The 20,493-nt window shown below is 38.2% G+C and overlaps 2 protein-coding genes across 2 annotated transcripts; both read left to right on the top strand.

Moving 5' to 3' along the window:
• The first annotated feature begins 920 nt into the window (after positions 1 to 920).
• On the top strand, positions 921 to 7,561 carry rnf25 (ring finger protein 25). The gene is made up of 10 exons (XM_023286567.3): positions 921 to 1,007; positions 1,240 to 1,311; positions 2,726 to 2,822; positions 3,666 to 3,733; positions 3,833 to 3,902; positions 4,005 to 4,076; positions 5,653 to 5,799; positions 5,873 to 5,962; positions 6,043 to 6,180; positions 6,745 to 7,561. Exons 1-10 carry the CDS (start codon positions 988 to 990, stop codon positions 7,330 to 7,332), a joined length of 1,362 nt encoding a protein of 453 aa, XP_023142335.2. The 5' UTR covers positions 921 to 987; the 3' UTR covers positions 7,333 to 7,561.
• Positions 7,562 to 8,030: 469 nt separating this feature from the next.
• kat8 (K(lysine) acetyltransferase 8) lies at positions 8,031 to 18,361 on the top strand. The gene is made up of 11 exons (XM_023286555.3): positions 8,031 to 8,441; positions 8,931 to 9,005; positions 9,165 to 9,343; positions 10,219 to 10,272; positions 10,366 to 10,530; positions 12,337 to 12,426; positions 12,518 to 12,658; positions 14,168 to 14,261; positions 15,087 to 15,237; positions 17,602 to 17,756; positions 18,195 to 18,361. The coding sequence occupies exons 1-11, from the start codon at positions 8,120 to 8,122 to the stop codon at positions 18,257 to 18,259; spliced, it is 1,491 nt and encodes a 496-aa protein (XP_023142323.2). The 5' UTR covers positions 8,031 to 8,119; the 3' UTR covers positions 18,260 to 18,361.
• The last annotated feature ends 2,132 nt before the right edge of the window (positions 18,362 to 20,493 follow it).

Raw genomic sequence — 20,493 nt, 5'->3', positions numbered from 1 at the left:
ATAAACACAGCATTTAAACTTCGGCTGGTAGTAACCGGTTTATAACGTCACACACGGACACGTACAAACAAACATTACGTCTGATCCGGGTTTAAATTAATGTCAGAAAACAATTATTACTCAGATCAGTAACTGACTTCAGTTATTAATATAAATTAACGTTACATGTTTCTTCCTTTCATATCGCGGGTTTTCTTCTTCTTCTTCTTCGTTGACGTTCTCTTCTTCTTCGTCTACTGATTTTTATGCTGAGCCGCTGAACGCTGCCTCCACAGGTAACATCCGGTTGCTGCAGCTCCTCACCGACGTCATGGTTATACTGAATTTGTTGTAATTTCAGTAAACTTTAAAAAAATCGTTAAAACTTATATTTTTTTCGGGGTTTTTATGAATTCAGTGAAAAACAATAAGCGAAAAAAATATCCGTGATATTGTTTAGTGGACATAAAACAAAGCACACAACAACAAAATAACTTTAAAAAACAAACATGCAGAAAACAGTGAATAAATTACAGTAAAATCACCAAATATATATTTTTTAAAAACAATAATACGTTGTTCTGTGTTTGCAAACACAAAATGCAAATTTTGCACAAAAAATAATCAAAATATTTTTAAAAGATGTGGGTTTTTTGTTTGTTTGTATATATTTTTAAATAAATAAGTTACATAAAATAAAAAAAATGTGATTGCTGTTTTAATGTACAGAAAACAAAATAATCAAGCACACCCACACACACAAAAGAGTAATTGAATAATATATTCAAATAATCGTTTTTTTCAATTATATGAATACAATTTGTAAGGTTTATATACAAAAGATACATTTTTACATAAATGTTTTGGGTTTTCTGTATTTTCATTCAGTAACGAACAATAAAAAGACATAAAAAGTAATATCGCCAAATAAATATCTATTTTGAAAGCTCTGCGTGTTGACGCGACATCCGGTTAGCAGCAGCTGTTAGCCGTTAGCTCAGAAACATCATGACGGCGGCGGAGAGCGAGTGAGTTTCTCTGAATTCTGACCCCAAATCCTCTTTTCTTTTCTTGACACCCTTTGATTTGATGTCCAGATAATTCTCCGCAAAAATCCAACCGAATGTCGCAGGTCTGATTCAGTAAGCTAGCGTAGAGCTAACAGGCTGACGGTTAGCTTGATTTGTGAGCGTTAGCCGGTTATAAAATACCGCAGAAGTGCAGCAACAGCACGAATTAACCGGTGTTTTTCCTCCACAGTGTCCAGTCAGAGATCGAGGTGCTTCAGTCCATCTACCTGGACGAGCTGCTGGTCGGCCGCAGGGAGGACGGGTGAGTTAGCTGCTAGCTGCTAATTTCTGCACTTTGCTGCATTAGCTAGTTGTTTACTGATATTTAATGGCAGTTTATGTAAGATGTGAGCAGCAGATTTCTAGTGAACACTCTGTTTGGAGCTGTACAGTGATGTTGGGGTAAAACACGGAACTGTCCCCAAAAGCTACAGGTTTGCTCTTCTATATTTCTGTCTGCTTAATTTGATTTCTTACAATTTGGTCAGAAATTTGCACCAGCTGCAGCTCCTTCATCCTCCATCTTGAATCCTTTATCAAATCCTGATATCAGTTGTCAAGTTGTTTCTCATCAAACTCGTGTTTTTTGATTCATAGGTTCTCATTGGATTAAGTCGGATAAACCCCAATGTTGCACTTATAGTTTACTTTATAGTAATTATTGCATCAGCTCTGATAGTTTGTGCTTATTTTGCTTCAGTTTCTGGTTGTTGCATCTTTTCTTCTTTTTAGGTGTCCTTGTGCAGAGATTTTAGATCCATTTGTGTTCAATTTGCATCTCTTTTGGTTGGTTGGTTGTTTGTGGTCTGTTGGCATCTCTTTGTTTGTTTCCCACCTCTGCATGATCATATTCGATCACTCTTTGCATCTGTTTGCTTCTTTTCATGTTAGAAATGTGTGTTTAGACAAATTCCAATCTAATGAGGTTACGTATAAACAAACTTTTGTTTTAGGTGCCTGGAAACATTTGACTTCTCATCCAAGAGGCAATTTAAATTCTTCTACTGCTTCAGAAAAAAAGAAAAGAAGCCTCAGATGAGAAGTTCCTCATCTTCAGGAATCTAAAAGAGGAATCTAGTTGTGTTTTACTAAAGCTCGTAGGGTTGGAATTTGTCCTTAAAACTTCAGCTTCTGCGCTCAACTAGTCAGGATGCTGTTGGTTCTTTAAATAAAAATAAAAAAGGGCATAATTATAGGCCTCTTTTAGAAATGCTGAAACATGACTCATCCATATTTGTTAGACCATCATGTGCAAAACAGTTAACAAATAATAATAAAATGCCTTCTCAGCTTGCTAAATCGTCATCATTATGCATATTTAAACTAATTTGTACTGCACAAGGACTGTCCAGACGTCCACTTTAGTGACTTTACTGGGCACAGATGGAACAATAACTGAAGGTTTGCTCACTAATTCATCTTAAATCATTGATTTTATTGTTTAAGTTAAAAAAAATAATAAGACAACAACACAGAAAATGTCTGTTAACAGACATACATGTAGTAAATGTTCAGTTTGTACTGATGTACTAAAACTGAAGCCAAAATCCTTTTATGTTGACTTTTATCACATTATGCCTTATTTGAACTTATAGAGGCTAAACAGTCCAGACAGTAAGTAAATAAGTGGTTTTACTGATTGACGTTGCCTCGATGCTGTTGTGTTGTTGCTGCAGATGCTGGGAGGTGAGTCTGGTTCTGTATCCGTCCACAGCCGAGGATTCTGTCTCCCAGTTCGTCCGACTCACTCTGACTTTGACCCTCGATCAGCAGGTGTGTCTCTGTTATCTCATTCTGATAAAGATAAATATGGGCAGTCTAATGAAACAGGTTTTATGACCAACACTTACAGCCTATCAGTCATGTACTGCTCAGAAAATAGTCTAGAATTTTAAATTATAATGGCTCCAACTCATCCATTGGTTCCTCCAGAAGATGTAAATCTTCAAAAATGCAAACTTGTTCTCACCTGAAGCAACACTGTGGCTCATTCTTTTGTTTTTGAAAGTGGCTCAAACAAACAACGCAGTCACATGAGTAGAAATTGTTCACTTTTAGTAAACATTTGATTCTCTGTGATACAGTCCTGACAGATGAAGGTAATGTCATTACAACAGCGCAGATTAATGAAAATATCAATAAATGTCATGTTCTTCTGTGGAAAACTCAAGTGTAGCCTCGGCCTGAGAAGCCTGTATTACCTTCTGGTGGATGTTTTGTATTATTACCATCATCTCTGACAAGGTTTTTGACCCTTTTCCTGCAAAATTCCTTCACCTAGAAGCTGTTTGGGGTTTTTCTTTAATGTACTACCTTTTTTAAATCCTTCAACAGTATTTAAATAAGTTTCCAAACTGGACTATATCTGACTAACCTAAACACTGCTGCCCTACATTTTAATTGAAAGGATTTAAAGTTGTAATAAATCATTTAACCACATGATTTAAAAGAGGATCAACTGAAATTTCTGTAATTATTTTCTCACGACTCTGTTCTAGGCTTTGATTCACGTATTCACTGTCAGTTTTCTTCTTTCAATGGGATTTATTTTCATTTCCGCTGCTTGTTAAATCATTTAACAAACACACTGCTCTTTCCTGTGTTCTGTGTGTTCAGTATCCTTCCTCTTCTCCATCCATCTCCATCCACAACCCCCGCGGACTCTCTGATGACAAACTCAGCAGGTAACACAGTGACTCATTCAGCAGCTTCACTGATTTCTGTTGAAGTCTTTCAGTACTGAACGTTAAATCCTGTAATCTGGTGGGATTCTTCTCCTTCAGTGTCAAAAAGTGTCTTCAGCTGGAGGCTCAGTCGTGTCTCGGTTCACCGGTGCTCTATCAGCTCATCGAGGTCACTACAGATACTCTTTATTATTAGTATTATTATTATTGTTGTTGTTGTTAGAGGAGAATATTTAGTTTCAGAGGACTGATTGTCTGTTTTCTCCTCTAGAAAGCGAAAGAAATCCTAACTGAAAGCAATATTCCTCATGGAAACTGTGTCATTTGCCTCTATGACTTTAAGGTGAGACTGTTCATTAGAGTTTTATTTCATTAATTTTATCACAGTTTTTTACATTCAGTAATCTTCCTCCTGCTTGTGTTAAACTTGAACATATATTTCATTTGTTTTTATGTATTTTGTGCTTTCTATTAACAACAGGAACTGCTGAACAACAGTTAATATTACGATTTTTAATACTTATTTTTTCTGTATATTTGAAAAAAGGAACACCTTTATTGTATTTTTTTTGGATTAATTAACTATTATTTTCCAGACTTTACCTGTTTTGTGAAATTATTTTCTGTCAAAATCGCAGAAAAATAGAATAATTTATGTGTTAACTGTAAATAACCGTCCCAGAACCGTCAAGAACTTTTACATGAAAAATCTATTTTTCTGTATTTTTTTACACTATTTGATCATAAAATTATTTACTATGTATTTACTATTAATGCTATGTTGAAGTCAACTTACAATATTGGTATTTTACAGATATCTGCTGTTATTTGAAAAAAAATATTAAAGATTTTAAAATAGTTTTACATTTTTCAGATTTTTTAAACAGATTTTCCCTGTTTTGTGAAATTGCAGAAAATATGTAGTGAAATTATTGAAAAAAAATACTAATATATGATTACATTAATTTACCACATGTTAACTGTAAAAACTTAAAATAATAAAAATAAACATCCCAGTCAAACCTGTGAGTAGTATCCTCATCAGAAATCTGTATTTTGTTCTTTTGTAATGTGTAACTGTAAAATTAAATGTTTTTACTGTATTTAGATGAGTTCAAAATGTTGCAGTTTTACAGATATTTTCGTAGTTATGAAGCATTACGGTCCACCAGTTTTTTCTGTGTTTTTCGTGCACCTTTTGTGGAACGGTTTTATCTCTTTCTTTTTGTTTCCATCTATTATATTTACACCATTATATGTTCATTTCACATCTTTTTTTAGCTGGCTTACACCATTTTCTTGTTGTTTTTATTTATTTGTGGACCCATTTTGTTTCTTTTTAATTTTTCTACATTCATTCTATTTGTTTATGGTCATTTTGAAAGTATTTGTGGTTGTATTTGAAACTTTTTTTGAGTTTTTCTGTTCGTTTCTTTTTGTGGTTGATACGTGAGTTCTGAGCTTCATAGAATTTATGCTTCTTCTACAATCAACAAGTCTGGTACCTTAAACACTCTCTTGTAGAATAGAACAGAATAGAACAGAACAGCTTTATTGTCATCATACATGGGGGCATGACGAAAATATAAGTAGCTGCCAGTGGACGGTGCGTTGAAACAAGCTAAATTAATGACAATAAATAAAAAAATTGAATGTACATACAAAACAAAACTATATTAAGAATTCCAACATCTGCAAAAGGCAGATATATACAGTAGAGTGAGGAGGCTATGAGGTCAAATAAAAACCAATCAAATAGAATAAATATGGGCAGGAGATTAAGCAGCATTATTAAAAGTGACACTGTGCGTTATTGTTTTGTGTTCAGAGGTCTGATGGATCGTGGGTAAAAACTGCCAGCAGATATTTTCCAGAAATCTTGCTGGAATTGGCTGAAAGTGAAACTTCCTCTGTTTCAGGAGGGCGAGACGTTCATTAAGACCAGCTGCTACCACTACTTCCACTCCCACTGTCTCGGCCGCTACGTCAGCCACTCGGAGACGGAGCTCCGGCAGCGGGAGAAGGAGCTGGAGGAGGACAAGACCAGAGATCGAGCCGACTATCAGGTCAGATATGAGACATGTTGTTTATCTGCTTCCATCGGGGAAACCCTGAATCCTCACTGCTGCTCTCTGACAGGAGCTGACCGTCGTCTGTCCGGTGTGCAGAGAGACGCTGATCTACGACGTCCACCAGCTTCTGTCGGCTCCTGCTCCTCAGCTGCCCGAGGTAAATGAAGACCGATGCTTTGATTCACCGGCACCAGGACGGTTAAAGCATCATAAATAAACTCTGTGTTTGTCTTGCAGCTCGACCAGGCCGCCATCGGTTCAGACTTTCAGCAGAAGTGGTGTGAACTCCAGAAGCTCCTGGAGAAACAGAGATGTAAAGGTGGAATCATCGACCCCGAGGTGGAATCAAACCGATTTCTCATCCATATCAACGAGGTACGAATCTTATGGTGCATTCATGTTTGCTGCAAACCATATAAATATCTAAAGACACAGGAAAAGGAGATTTTAAGCAATGTCATCAAGCATCATGCAATAAACCAGTCAGCCTTTCAAGTGGCAGCAGTGAACCATAAGATGTGGACAAATTGTGATTTCTGCTATTTTGGCTGATTGTTGGTGTCAGACTGCAGGTTTTAGGATTTCTTAGTGACGTGCTACATAGAAAGTTTGACATCCAGGACAAAACCTCAAACTTCAGTCGGACGAGTCGACGATGAATTTGACACTTTTGATTGTTATCCTGCTTTTCTTCAGTTGCCGTGGCGATCTGGCTATGCAGCATCAGTTACCATGGTGATCTGGCTGTGCAGCATCCGTTACCATGGTGATCTGGCTATGCAGCATCTGTTACCATGGTGATCTGGCTGTGCAGCATCCGTTACCATGGTGATCTGGCCATGCAGCATCAGTAGCCATGGTGATCTGGCTGTGCAGCATCCGTTACCATGGTAACGTGTAAATGTTCTGTTTGTAATGTGATGCATGTTGTTCCCACAGACTTCTCCTGTGGCTGAAGATGGAAACCTGGATTCAGACGTTCCTCCTGGTTCTCCTACAGCCTCTAACGTGTCCTCTGATGAACCTGGACTCAGATCGGACCAGGTTGGTTCTGGACTGTCCCACTGCAGAGGCGTTCAGGTCCCGAGGCGTCAGAACCAGGCCAGGGGGCCCAGAAGAGGAGGCAGAACCAGACCCCATCAGGGCCGAGCCGCCCCCATCACAGAACACCTGGACAAACTGACTCTGTCCTCAGACTGCACCGAAGGACCAATCAGAGCTCAGGGTGAACACGTCCAGCAGGTGCAGGCAGAACCAGAACAGCCCAACAGGAGGGAAGTCCAAACGGAGCTGCAGGGTTCTCCAGACTCTCAGTCCGGTTTAGACAGCGAAAGCCTGAAATACGCTGCAGACTCCGGAGGCGGCCGCGGCCACCGTGGGAGGAGGAGGGGCCCTCAGAGATCCGGTCCTGGACCTGCTCGGTACCACTGGGACGGCCGGGCCTCCAGAGGCCGAGGAGGAGGCCCTCGGCGAGGCCACGGCAGGGAGCAGAGGGTGGTGGAGAGGAGCAGGGAGGAGGTGCTATGACAAAGAGCACCAGGAGGGCCAATGAACAAACGTATGTGTGCCTCCATCCTCAGTGTGCAGAGATCACAGCCCTGGAAGGACGACCGCCGTAGAGCCCCTCATCCATCATCCTGCTCTCTGATATGCACTTTCACACACACTAACAACACACACAGCTGGTTGTTGCTTCTCGTTGTGATGCTATTTGACTTGAAAGAACTACAAATTAAATTTTCTGTGTCACACTGTGTTTTCATTTCCAGCTTTAATTCGTCTCTCTTTAATGATGTGATCACATTTGGTTTAGTGACAAAGATGTTTTAATTTACTGCAGCCAAATGTTAACTGAGCACCAGACACTTCTGCTGCACTTTCCCTGCTCTACATTGACATTTCAGAAGTAAATATTGTACTTTAACTCCACTACATTTATTACTAAAGCTCAGACCCTGTGCAGAATTTTTATCACCACAGTGGTACACAGTTTTACTATGCACTAAAACCACATAATAGACAAAAATATGATAAAAATAAAATTATCAATTTAAGACAAAAGAAATATGATGAGAAAGTGAAATAATAAAAGAGTAAAATAAAAAATAAAACATATAAAACCACATAGTATACATACGTAATAACAACATAACGCTAAGCCTCATGGGAGATGTAGTTGCTGTACGTTGAGGGAGGCGGAACTGACGTCCTACAGTCGCCATCTTGGCCATTTTTTTCGTCGAAGTCCGGCCCCTCTCGGTAAACTGCGCAGAGTCGCAGCGGCGTGTGGTTGTTTTTAAAAACGGCGGAGGTTATGACTGGCGGGAGCGAGTTTCATAAGAACTACAACAGCAACAACAAGCATTCTGGACCCACAATGGACGTAGACATGGATTCCAGTCACATCGAAAGTGAGCGGGGGGAGCTGGACAGCAGCATGACGGCTGCCTGCTCGTCCAACGGCAGTGGCGGGGAAGAGGACGAGGCGGAGGGCCTGGGCCGTCCGAGAGAAGCCGGGGGCTCTAGTAGCCAGCACACGCCGGACGGAGGAGGGGTGCTCGGCGGCGGCAGGGAGCAGGAGGTGTCGGTGGAAATTGGAGAAACGTATTTGTGTCAAAGAGCCGACAAGACGTGGCGTAAGTGGAGCCGCTGTTCAGGCTGTTAGCCCTGGATTCCGGTGACACGTTAGCTGCGGTGGTAGCGCGGTTCTTCGTATTCAGGACGAAATTCGCACCAAAATCCATTGAAAAACCGGGTTATTTCGTTTTGACACACAATTACTTATCAGGCTTAATTCGGCTATTTTTAATGTGCTAATTTTTTTCAGGCTTTGTGGAAATTTCGGCATAGATGATGAAACTATAGCAGTGTAAACAACAGACGAGCCCCTTTAAAAAGTTGATCGTTCTCCTGATATTTTGCACTAACGTTACATTTCGGGAGATTTTTTGTTTGCCGAATTAAAGAATACGTCAACACACTCTGACTGACCATTTATAAACGGGAATGAACTCCCAAATATGTTGGCTAATAAGCTGTGAAGCTGTCAGGTCTTATAAATGTGAATGGAGTTTGGTGCTAAGATGCACTCTGGCATTAACTGATGGGCGTTTCTCATTTTTCAGACACAGCAGAAGTTATTCAGTCCCGGTTGAATGAACAGGAGGGCAGAGAGGAGTTTTATGTCCACTATGTAGGATGTAAGTACAAAATTACTTGTTTTACATCCTCCTGAGCTGGTTAAATCCCTAAATTTACTCTTCTTTTGTTCTGTTACCCTTGCTTCATCCTCATTGTGCATCCTCTTGTATCATGTCTCTTCACGTAATGATCCTCATGTCATTTCTTTATTCCTGCAGTTAACCGTCGTCTAGATGAGTGGGTGGGTAAAGCCCGTCTGGCTCTGACCAAGACGGTGAAGGATGCCGTCAGAAAGAGCACAGAAATCGGAGGTGTTGGCGATCTAGGTGACCAGCCTGAGAGGAAGATCACTCGCAACCAGAAGCGCAAACATGACGAGATCAACCACGTGCAGAAGGTATAGACGCTGATTGTTTCCTGTTGTTTGTTGTCACACTTTAATGCAGGGGTGTCAAATTCATTTTAGTTCAGGTTCCACATTCAGCCCAATTTGATCCCTAGTGGGTCGGACCAGAAAAGTCATAACACAATAACCTATAAATGACGACAACTCCAAATATTTCATCCAAAACATCACAAACTGAAATTTCTTAAAAAAAAAAAAAAATTCAGTTTCAACAGCATTATCAGACACAGAGTGTCAATAAAGGCACAAAACATTTAGTCACAGATATCTGGAACTGAATAATCTAGTATTTTACCTGATGATCAAAAATGACAGGAGCCAGACAAAAAACAAGACAAATTATTTCAAAAATGAGACACAAAATGGCAAAAATGAGACAAATAACACGAAACAAAAAGAAAAGAGACAAGAAATTAGACAAAAACATTGCAAAGCGACAAAAAATGGGCACAAACAGACAAAAAAATAGACAAAATACAAGTGAGACAAAAAGGAAACACAAAACGACAAAAATGAGAAACAAAACAACATAAACATGAGACAAACAACAAAAGGTGAACAAAAACAGACCAAACAACAAAACAAGACAAAATATAAGAAAATGAGACACAAAATGGCAAAGTAACAAAGAGCAATGCAGTATTTTACTTTGTGATCAAAACAACTTGTCTAGAAATGATTTTAAATTTATGGTTTTTCAAATTTACAATTTGCAGTTAATGTCTTCTCTGTAATTTTTACACTTTACAAAGTCGTCCCACGGGCCGGATTAGACCCTCTGGGGGGCCGGTTTTGTCCCGCGGGCCGCATGTTTGACACCCCTGCTTTAATGTATTATATTAATCTAACAGAGGTTTCCTTTGCAGACGTATGCAGAGATGGACCCAACGACAGCAGCACTGGAGAAGGAGCACGAGGCGGTGCGTCATTAAAACCACCTTTATTTAATCACATCCCTCAGTTTTATCTGAACTGTTTGGTTAAAAACGCTTTAAATGATTTCTCTCCCTCAGATCACCAAAGTGAAATATGTAGATAAGATACAGATAGGAAACTTTGAGATCGACGCCTGGTACTTCTCACCGTTTCCTGAAGATTACGGCAAACAGCCCAAACTGTGGATCTGCGAGTACTGCTTAAAGTACATGAAGTACGAGAAGACGTTCAGACATCACCTGGTCAGTACAACACTTCAGGTGTTTAACAATCTCTGCTCTTGTGCCTTTTTAGTTTGAGTCAAAGAGTGATTATAACTTGTGAAATCAGTAGATTGGAGAAAATATTTATCCCAGTGGCCGGAGAGGAGTCGAAAATGATATTCCTGGTTTATTCCAACCTTTTTTATTTATGTGTCTATTGTGTCTCTATGGGTCACGCTAACTTTTACCTCTTAATTGGAGAGATCTGGGAAAAAATGAGGACAAAATGTGTAAATCAGGGTGAAAAATACAAACTCCCTGCAGGTTTCCAAAAATGCATTTTTTTTCTCTGTGTGAGTCTCTGGGTAGCTTTTTGTTCAGTGTGTTGGGACTGCAAAGGTTGAAATAAAATATTTTGGGTCATTTTGAACAAGTTTTAGTTTTTCTGTGACATTTTTGAGTTATAGTGGGACGTTTTTTTTTTTTTGTTTTTTTTTTAAATCATTTTGGACAGATTTGGAGTTATTTTTTTCTGTCATGGTGTTTTTTGTTTTTTTTACACATTTTGAACAGGTTCAGAGTCAATTTAAACAAATTTTTATTGTTGTGGACCATTTCTAAGTAATTGTGGACAGGTTTTAAATTATTTTGGATATATTTGGAGTCATTTTGGACAGGTTTTGGGTCATTTTGAAGAAATTTTGTGTTGTTATGGGCTAATTTTGGTTCAATTTAGACATGTTTAATTTTGTTGGGTCAACTTTTGAATCATTTTGCACACGTTTTGAGTTGTTAGGGACAAGTTTTGGGTAATTTTGTACAATTTTTTGTTATTTTAGATGATTTCGAGTCATTGTGGAGAGTATTTACTGGTATTGGACATATTTCAATTCATTTCAGGAGAATTTTCAAGTTGTTTTGGTTAAAATTTTGAGCCCTTTTTGAAAAATATTGCGTAATTTTAGATGAAATTTTGTTTTGGTTTTAGTTATTGGGGACAGTTTTTGAATCATCAGGGACAGTTTTTACTGGTATTAGACACATTTAAATTCATTTTGGACACATTTCAAGTATTTGGACTCAAGTTATGAGTTATAGTTCTACACCTAGAGGTTCTGTCGTCCATGGGCACATGGAGATTTTTAATCTGTAATCAACAGGACAAGTTTTGGGTAATCTTGGTCATAGGTTATTGTGGACAGTTTTTGGATAGTTTTGATACATTTTGAGACATTTTGGGCAACTTTTTAGTAGTAATGGACAAATCTTTAGCAGGTTTAAACTGTTTTGGACATGTCTGAGTTATTTTTGGACCATTTCTGAGTCATTGTGGACGGATTTTATTTAATTTTGGACATATTCTGAGTTATTTTGGACAAGTCTTGGGTCATTTTATTCAAAATTTTGAACCAGTATGGGCATGTTTTGGGTAATTTTTTCGACAGTTTTGCATCATTTGACAGATTCTGTGTCACTTTGGACAAGTTCTGTTGATATGAGTTGTTAAGGACACATTTTGAGTTGTTATAGACAAATGTTTAATCATTTTCGACCGATTTTGAGTCATTTGGACACCTTTTAGGTAATTTTGGAAATGTTTGGAGTCATTTTGGACATCTTTTGGGACATTTTGGACACATTTTGGGTCATTTTTGACAAATTTTATTTATTTGTGACCATTGTTTATTGATTGTATTAGACAACCAATATTAGACAGATCTCAATTCATTTTAAAGAATTTTAAGTCATTTTGAACAAGTCTTTGGACAAGTTTGAGATACTCTGGACACATTTTGAACAAGTCATTTGACTTAGCTCCTCATCTTTTTTCCTTTGCCTCCTCAGTCACACTGTCAGTGGAAACAGCCTCCAGGTAAAGAGATCTACAGGAGGAGCAACATATCGGTTTATGAAGTGGACGGACGAGACCACAAGGTGAGCATTTGCTGCTAAACGATGTGGGTTCAGGGTATTCTGTAAGGATTGTTGATGTGGTGATGACTGACTGCTGGTTTTGTGTGTGCAGATCTACTGTCAGAATCTTTGTTTACTAGCGAAGCTGTTTCTGGACCACAAGACGCTGTATTTTGATGTAGAACCCTTCATCTTCTACATCCTCACTGAAGTCAACAAACAGGGAGCGCACATCGTCGGCTACTTCTCCAAAGTAAGGCTTTCGTACAGCTGCTGCTTATTTATTTATTTACGCTGTTTACTTGGCATTTTTCTTTTTTTAAAGTTACTTTTTGTGTATGTAGTGCTCTTAATTTTGTTGTTCATTGCACAGTACAAGGACAGTGAAGGGTTTCTATTTTATTTCTGTTCTATGTCATTTTAAAATGATTCAATACCGTTTCAGAAATAGTCTCTTTCCATACGATCATGCCTTAGAACGGTCTGGACATCTGAAAGAATTCTTGCTGTCTTTCAAGAACCACGCTGAGCATCGGTTCTTCCCAGATTCTACCAAAACTAACTCTTTGTCGGGTTCATGTTGTCACTTGTGATGGAAACTGTCACAAATTGCTTAAATATTAACTTTTCTTCTGCACATGTAGACAGTAGTAGCCTGAATATTCTGAATTTAACAGCACAACAGCTGCCTGCTGATACAGAAGGGTCAACAACACTGAGGGCTGATGTCTTTAGAGTGGTTAAGGAAAAGTTTTGGGTCACTTTAGAAATGTCTTGGGTCATGTTGGACCATTTTTGAATCGTTGTGGACAGTTTATGAATCATTGTGGACAAGTTCTTCTTGTTGTGGATCATTTTTGAGTCATTATGGACCATTTGTAACATATTGGACAAATTTCAATTCGTTTAGGAGAATTCTTGTCATATTGGACAAATTTGGAGTGGTTGTGGACAAGTTTTGGGTCATTTTAGATGTGCCATGAGTCATTTAGGATGATTTTTGAGTCATTTTGGACAGGTTTTAAATCATTTTGGACAAGTTTTTGGTCAATTTGGACCATTTTTTGACTCATTGTGGACAGTTTATGAATCATTATGGACAAATTTTGAATCATTTTAAACAAGTGCTAGTTATTGTGAATAAATTTTGAGTCACTATGGACCGTTTTCAATTCAATGGACAAATTTCAGTTCATTTTGGAGAAAATTAATGTCATTTTGGACACTTTCTTGTTCAATTTGGGCATATTTTGGTTAATTTTGGGCAAGTTTTAGTCATTTTAGACCATTTTTGAGTGACTCGTTCAGCAGATGTCTTTGTTTTCTTCACTCAACAGGACACCCAGTGGCAATTAAAAGCCAATCAGAAAGCAAGTATAGTTTCTAAAAGTCTATGCTTCTGGCCATCCAGACGAGAGAACAGAACTGAAGTTTTCTAACTAAAACAGAGTCGGTAGTTTCCCCATTTTAGGGTCCTAAAATTCCGGACCAGTGTGGATGCTGGGAGTAAACACAGCAGAAGTTATGTGTTTGAGAATATGTTTGTGTGAATGAAGCCTGAGGATTGTAATCAAGAGGTTTGGATCCTCTCCATTGTTTTTGGAGTGTACGTAACATATTTTCCTTTTATTAACATTAGAACAGTGTGAGCTCAGTGGCAGTTCAGTTGTTTTTGCACATTTTGGCTTAAAAACTTAAGTTCAATGATGCATAAAGGAGATGCAGAGAACATTAAGCTGGAATCTGTGGTTTTGTTTTGCAGGAGAAAGAGTCTCCAGATGGGAATAACGTGGCCTGTATTCTCACACTGCCTCCTTACCAACGCAGAGGCTACGGGAAGTTCCTAATAGCCTTCAGTAAGTAGCAGCAGCTATGATGTATGTGATTAATATTAGCTCATATAATCTTTAAAATGATAAATAAAATCATGAAATACAGGAGCCTACAGGGTTGCCTTCTTATTTAACGACAGCAGCCAAAACATTCTCATTAGATTAATAATATAAAAGTCAGTTTGCTTTTAACTATTAATTGGCAACTATTTTGATTATCGATTTCAGAAACACTGTCTAAATTCTGTGACTGCAGCTTCCTAAATGTGAATATTTTCTGGTCTCTTTTCTCCTCTGTGACAGTAAACTGAACATCTTTGGTCAAAACAAGAAGTTTGTCATTTTGGACTTTGGAAAATACTGATCCATGTTTCACAAACCAAACAACTACTCGATTAATCGGGTAGTTAACAAATCAATTGCTAATCAGAAATATAGTAAATTTGTTTTTCAGTCAGTCCTTGTGAGGACTGATTGTTTGCACAAACTATTTTTACATGAATGTTTTTCAGGCAAAGCGTTAAGTGGATTTGACTGTTGCAGGTCATAGTAGGACACAGAAAGATAATCTACAACTAATTATATTTCATTGATTGTTTCAGTTGTTTTTTGCTGGTTTTAGCTTCGAAAATGTAAAAAAAAATGCTTCTTTTTTTCTGTCACACATGATGGATGATGATAGATTTTTGAAGTGATGGACATATTGCAACATATGGACGTAGTAGAAGTTTGAATGGACATTTTTTAAAGCTCCTTTTACATTTCATAAACAACTGATTTATTGAGAAACCAGTCCTCAGATTAAATGATAGGAGTCTTCATGTAGATGTGTGTTGCTGCTGTTTGCAGGTTACGAACTGTCCAAGTTAGAGAGTACAGTCGGTTCTCCAGAGAAACCTCTGTCTGATCTGGGGAAGCTGAGCTACAGAAGTTACTGGTCCTGGGTTTTACTAGAGATCCTGAGGGACTTCAGAGGAACACTGTCCATCAAAGACCTCAGGTAGATGCAGAAACACCACAATCACTGAGCTTTTATCAGGACGACCGTTTGCTTTTCTGACAAACTGGGAAGGATCAGATTTACAGAGGGGACATTTCTGCAGCTTCTCCTGTCATCTGCAGTTTTGTTTATTTGTGAAACAAGCTGCTGATTAAACAAAATTAACAACAAATTGTACAAATATGAGTCTGAAAATCGTCAACTTTAAAGCTGCAAATTAGGGCTGGGACTCTAATTTCAATTAATTAATTACAGAAAAAAATAACGCATCAAAAAATGTAATGCACCTTTCTCAGTTCCCTAATTTCTGGCACACTGGTAACACTGATGCAGCCCAGTAGGTGGCGGTAATGAACCTAAAGTCTGTTTGCCACCTGAAGAAGATACACAGGAGCGATGTCAGCGCATAAGAAAGTTTGGTGAACAGTGAAGGAAGACGAGATCACATTGAGCTTGTTGGGCAGAAAGTTTTCTTTTAAAAATCTTCCTGATGGCAGCTTGGATAAAAGTGTGGTTGTGTGCAAATTGTTAAAAAGTTTACTTCTCACTGCAGCACCTCAAGCCGACGGTATCACCTCAATGTAAAACATGTTGCTGTTAACACCAGAGCTAACGTTAGATATGAAAGTCCAGCTACTGGCTAACAGTGTAGCCATCCCAGAATAGACCAATTAGAAGGCATTGAAAGTGCTTGAGTTTCCAAAAAGTCTTAAAATGTTGAAAATAATCGCTATAATTGCATATTGAGTTTGCAGTATTCTGTGAATGTAGTAGACAGATGAAAAATGCAGATAAATAGAAATGAAACAAACATTTTTGTTGTTTAAATTCATGTTTATGTCTATTCATCGATTCAGTCATCAATCAAAATTTATTTGAGTCGGAAAACTTTGCTTATTAAATATTGCTATTTGACAAAAATGCGATTAAGCCTCTAATTAATTGGATTTTTTTTTTAAATTGTGTCCCACCACTACTATAAATATGTGAAATTACTGTCAACTTTCATTACATACAGCTGCACAACACACTAAAACCTTTTCACATGTCGGCCTGAAATTTGGTTCATTTGTGGACAAGAAGTGTGGGAGTTTTTAAAGATTTTTCACAAAAACGGTGGAACAAAATGAGAACTCAGGACAAGATAAGACCTAAAACCATGTCTCCTATCAGGCTCCCAGATATCATCCTGTTAGTTTGTCACTGACTCCTGAGTCAGAATGAGACTTTTAGAGAATGAATGCACAACAAGCACAATCAGTGAAGGAATGAAATCTGTGACAGAAACTGATGCATTTTTTCTGGTATTTATGAGCATTTGATAAACAAAAATGTCAATTTCTTTTTGGCCTTTTGTTGACTTTATTAGACGGGTTAGTAGAGAGGAGAATGGGGGGAAGACCTGCAGCAAAGAGCCGTGAGCTGGAATTGAACCCAAGCTGCTGCATCGGGGACTAGAGCCACGGTTCATGGGTTGCCTGCTCAAAAAGTTGAGTTATATGTGCACCCGATAAACAAAAATGCCTATTATGCTCAAGAAAAGGAGGTACCAATCAACAAAACTGGCTGATAATTGAATTGCACTTTTTATTTATGTATTTTTAATGTTTATTTTTTGCGCAGACAGCACAGAATTCACAGTATTTGTACCAGAGTTAGCTGGCTGCTAATTTACCTCTATTGTCTCTGAGCAGTAGCACAAAAAACAACAACAAAATTACAGAAGTTCACATCTACAGTGTACGGTAATAAATAGAATCACTAAACACAATAAATGAAAGCGTTTTTTCACCCAAACCTTGAGGCTGGTTTTAAACTCTAAAGCTTCCTGAGTCTCTGATGTTGGTGTGGATAGGAATTTAACTTCCTCATCATTTTAACTGAGGAAAAACTCAACAAAAGCTGTATTTTTCAAGTGCAAGATTATAGATCATTTTAAACGTTATGGTGCATGAGAGTAAAAGAGAAAATTGTCAAAACAGAGGAAAAATGTCTGATCTCTCGGCTTTTTATCTAACACTTGAAGGATTTGTTTGTTGTGCAGTTGGACCTGGAAAACTGTAGGACAGATGAGGAAAAATCATACTGAGTACTGAGAGCTATGCAGCAGATGGGGACAAATGGTGTCTGATGCTTTTAAAATTACTCAATTTCAATTTAACGAGTTGTTTTTTGAAGGGCAGCTTTGTTTTAATCCTAATGCTTAGGAAATAGAAGCTAGTAGTGTTCGTTTGGTGCTGATTTTAGCTTCTACTGTAGCTTGAAATGACAAAAAACTTCCCAAAAATGTGTCCACACTCTTTGAGGAGATTTTAGCCGATAGTCTCTGCCGACGTGTCTGATTCTGATGTTTGTTTGTTGCAGTCAGATGACCAGCATCACGCAGAGTGACATCATCAGCACGCTGCAGTCGCTCAACATGGTGAAGTACTGGAAAGGTCAACACGTCATCTGTGTGACGCCCAAACTGGTGGAGGAGCATCTGAAGAGTGCTCAGTACAAAAAACCACCGATCACAGGTAGGTGATCCTTCCACAGACTGTTTCTACCCACTGCTAATGACGTCAGGGCTGCAGGAGTATGAAGAAAATGCTAATTATGTTTAATCCGATCAGTATTGAGATAATGATTCACATTTAAATGAACGGAGAGCTGCTTTCATGTCCATGTTGTGCTACATTCCTGCCATCTAGAGGCTAAATATGAGTAAAACTGTCACAAACACCTCACTGCTGAACATCTGCTTTTAGATTGACACTACAATTTACAGATGTTCCTTAAACGCCTCACATGCAGGCTTCAGTAGAAGCTAGCTAGTGGACTGTACACAAAGAAGCTTCTAGTCTCCATCAGTTACTGCAGCAGCTCAGACAGCTGAGATACAAAACATTAGTTTGAAAAGGTATTCAGAGTTGTTTTGAACACGTTTTAACTTGTTTTCTCTCTGTTCTCTCCAGTGGACACCATGTGCTTGAAGTGGGCGCCTCCCAAAAACAAACAAGCCAAGTTGTCCAAGAAGTGAAGAAGCTTCCTGCTGCCTCTCAGCTGTAATAAAAACATGATGTACATAGTTCTTAGTAGTAACTGTCAGTATTTTCTTAAAATAAATGTATATATAAAAAGACTTGTCTCCTGATCCCTTCTTTCCTGAGTGTCTATAATAGAAGTGTTTTTATTGTTCTTGAAGCTACAGAGGAGACAGATTGTTGAATTTGTTTCCAAGCAGCTGTGATGGTATTTACGACATGTTTATTTCGAATTTTGGACGACATACTAAACTATGACCTTTTTTGACATTTTGGAATACATACTAAACTGACCTTTTTCTGACATTTTGTACGACGTACTAAACTGTGAGGGTTTTGTGACATTTTGGACGACATACTAACCTATGACGTTTTTGTCACATTTTGAACCACATACTAACATATGACGTTTTTTGGACATTTTGGACGACATCCTAAAATATGACGCTTTTGGGACATTTTGGACAACATACTAAAATATGACATGTTTGTCACATTTTGGACAACATACTATGACGTTTGTGGGACATGGCCTGTATTCTCACACTGCCTCCTTACCAACGCAGAGGCTACGGGAAGTTCCTCATAGCCTTCAGTAAGTAACAGCAGCTATGATGTATGTGATTAATATTAGCTCATATAATCTTTAAAATGATAAATGAAATCATGAAATACAGGAGCCTACAGGGTTGCCTTCTTATTTAACGACAGCAGCCAAAACATTCTCATTAGATTAATAATATAAAAGTCAGTTTGCTTTTAACTATTAATTGGCAACTATTTTGATTATCGATTTCAGAAACACTGTCTAAATTCTGTGACTGCAGCTTCCTAAATGTGAATATTTTCTGGTCTCTTTTCTCCTCTGTGACAGTAAACCGAACTGACCTTTTTTTGACATTTTGGGACGACATACTAAACTATGATGTTTTGGAACATTTTGGACGACATACTAAAGTATGATGTTTTTGTCACATTTTGAACCACATACTAACATATGACGTTTTTGTCAAATTTTGGACGACATACGAACCTATGACCACTGTTCCCTCTAAGCTGCGCGCGTGCGCAATTGCGCACTGCTGACACGCTCTCCGTGCACAGAAAATCTGCGCACACACACACAAAAAAAATCCAACCTAAATTGTAAATAAAATAAACACGTAACAATTCATTCTGTGCTATTTTTCAGTGTGAGTCAGTGAGTGACCGGTGACTGGCTGCTGCAGGCAATGATGCGATTCACATACGTATTTACCATAGACTGTATATAATGGTATTTACGCAGCTAATCAACGTCAGGCGTCCTTATGTGCAGCCATCGTTGTTGTCATAGATATGAATGAGTAGATAGGACACGCCCCTTTGAGCTGCGTGCTACTGCGAGGCTAAGCTAGTGGGGGCAAAGTTTCAGTGCATTCCGTTGATGTAGACGGCGTGAAAACGGAAACAAGAAGTATGCCGGCTCACTATGCTGCATACAATTACACACTACGTCATACGATTGAGACAAGGAAACTTGGAATGACTTTTCATAGGTAAGAATAGTTTTTGGCTCTTTTTTCATTATGAAATCTTGTTGAGAGCTTCCAGTCTATGAGAGCTAACTAGTTAGCCACTAGCAAAACGCTAAGGCGAGCTAGCAGCTTGACAACCAAATACCAGACGATTAATAGTAGCTGTAGTATAGTTGTACAAGCAGTAGTAGTAATACTAAAAGTACAAGGAGTAGTAGTATAAAATAGCTGTTAGAGTCGTAGAAGTAGTATCAGCATTTGTAATAATATTACAATTTATAGTAGCAGTGCCAGTATCAGCAGCAGTAGTTCGTAAACCACCACTGCTACTAGAAGTAGTCACATTGCTATTACTACCACCAATACTACCAATAGTAGTTATAAAGCCTAACTCATATATATCCAGATTACCATCTACGTTCTTCCTCCAAATCCATTTTATGATTGGGATTACAGGCAATTCTTTAGGACTGCTCTCAAATAATTGAAATGTTACTAAACAAGGTTATACTTATAAAATTAAATAGCTCTGGTCTCCAGTGTATTGGCGAATTCGGTTATTTGTACTTAATTTATTAGCATGATTTCTTTTTTAATATGTTGTGTACAGACTTACTTACTTCTCTGTCTACTTTTCTTACTCCATGTAGGTTTCCCAGAGACTATGGGTTGAGGAGGAAGCGGAAGTTTGTCAGCTTAGACCTGGTGTCATT

This window comes from Amphiprion ocellaris, chromosome 19 (assembly GCF_022539595.1).
Source record: "Amphiprion ocellaris isolate individual 3 ecotype Okinawa chromosome 19, ASM2253959v1, whole genome shotgun sequence".
Lineage (NCBI taxonomy): Eukaryota > Metazoa > Chordata > Actinopteri > Pomacentridae > Amphiprion > Amphiprion ocellaris.
This window is presented reverse-complemented; position numbering and strand designations above follow the sequence as displayed.

Bases quoted from the DNA above. Each gene is read 5' to 3' on its own strand.
- kat8 (XM_023286555.3), top strand. From the start codon at position 8,120: ATGACTGGCGGGAGCGAGTTTCATAAGAACTACAACAGCAACAACAAG. The intron at 12,427-12,517 runs GTGAGCATTTGC...TTGTGTGTGCAG, and splicing joins TGGACGGACGAGACCACAAG to ATCTACTGTCAGAATCTTTG. The intron at 15,238-17,601 runs GTAGATGCAGAA...TGTTTGTTGCAG, and splicing joins CTGTCCATCAAAGACCTCAG to TCAGATGACCAGCATCACGC.
- rnf25 (XM_023286567.3), top strand. From the start codon at position 988: ATGACGGCGGCGGAGAGCGA. The intron at 5,963-6,042 runs GTAAATGAAGAC...TTTGTCTTGCAG, and splicing joins CTGCTCCTCAGCTGCCCGAG to CTCGACCAGGCCGCCATCGG. The intron at 6,181-6,744 runs GTACGAATCTTA...TTGTTCCCACAG, and splicing joins TTCTCATCCATATCAACGAG to ACTTCTCCTGTGGCTGAAGA.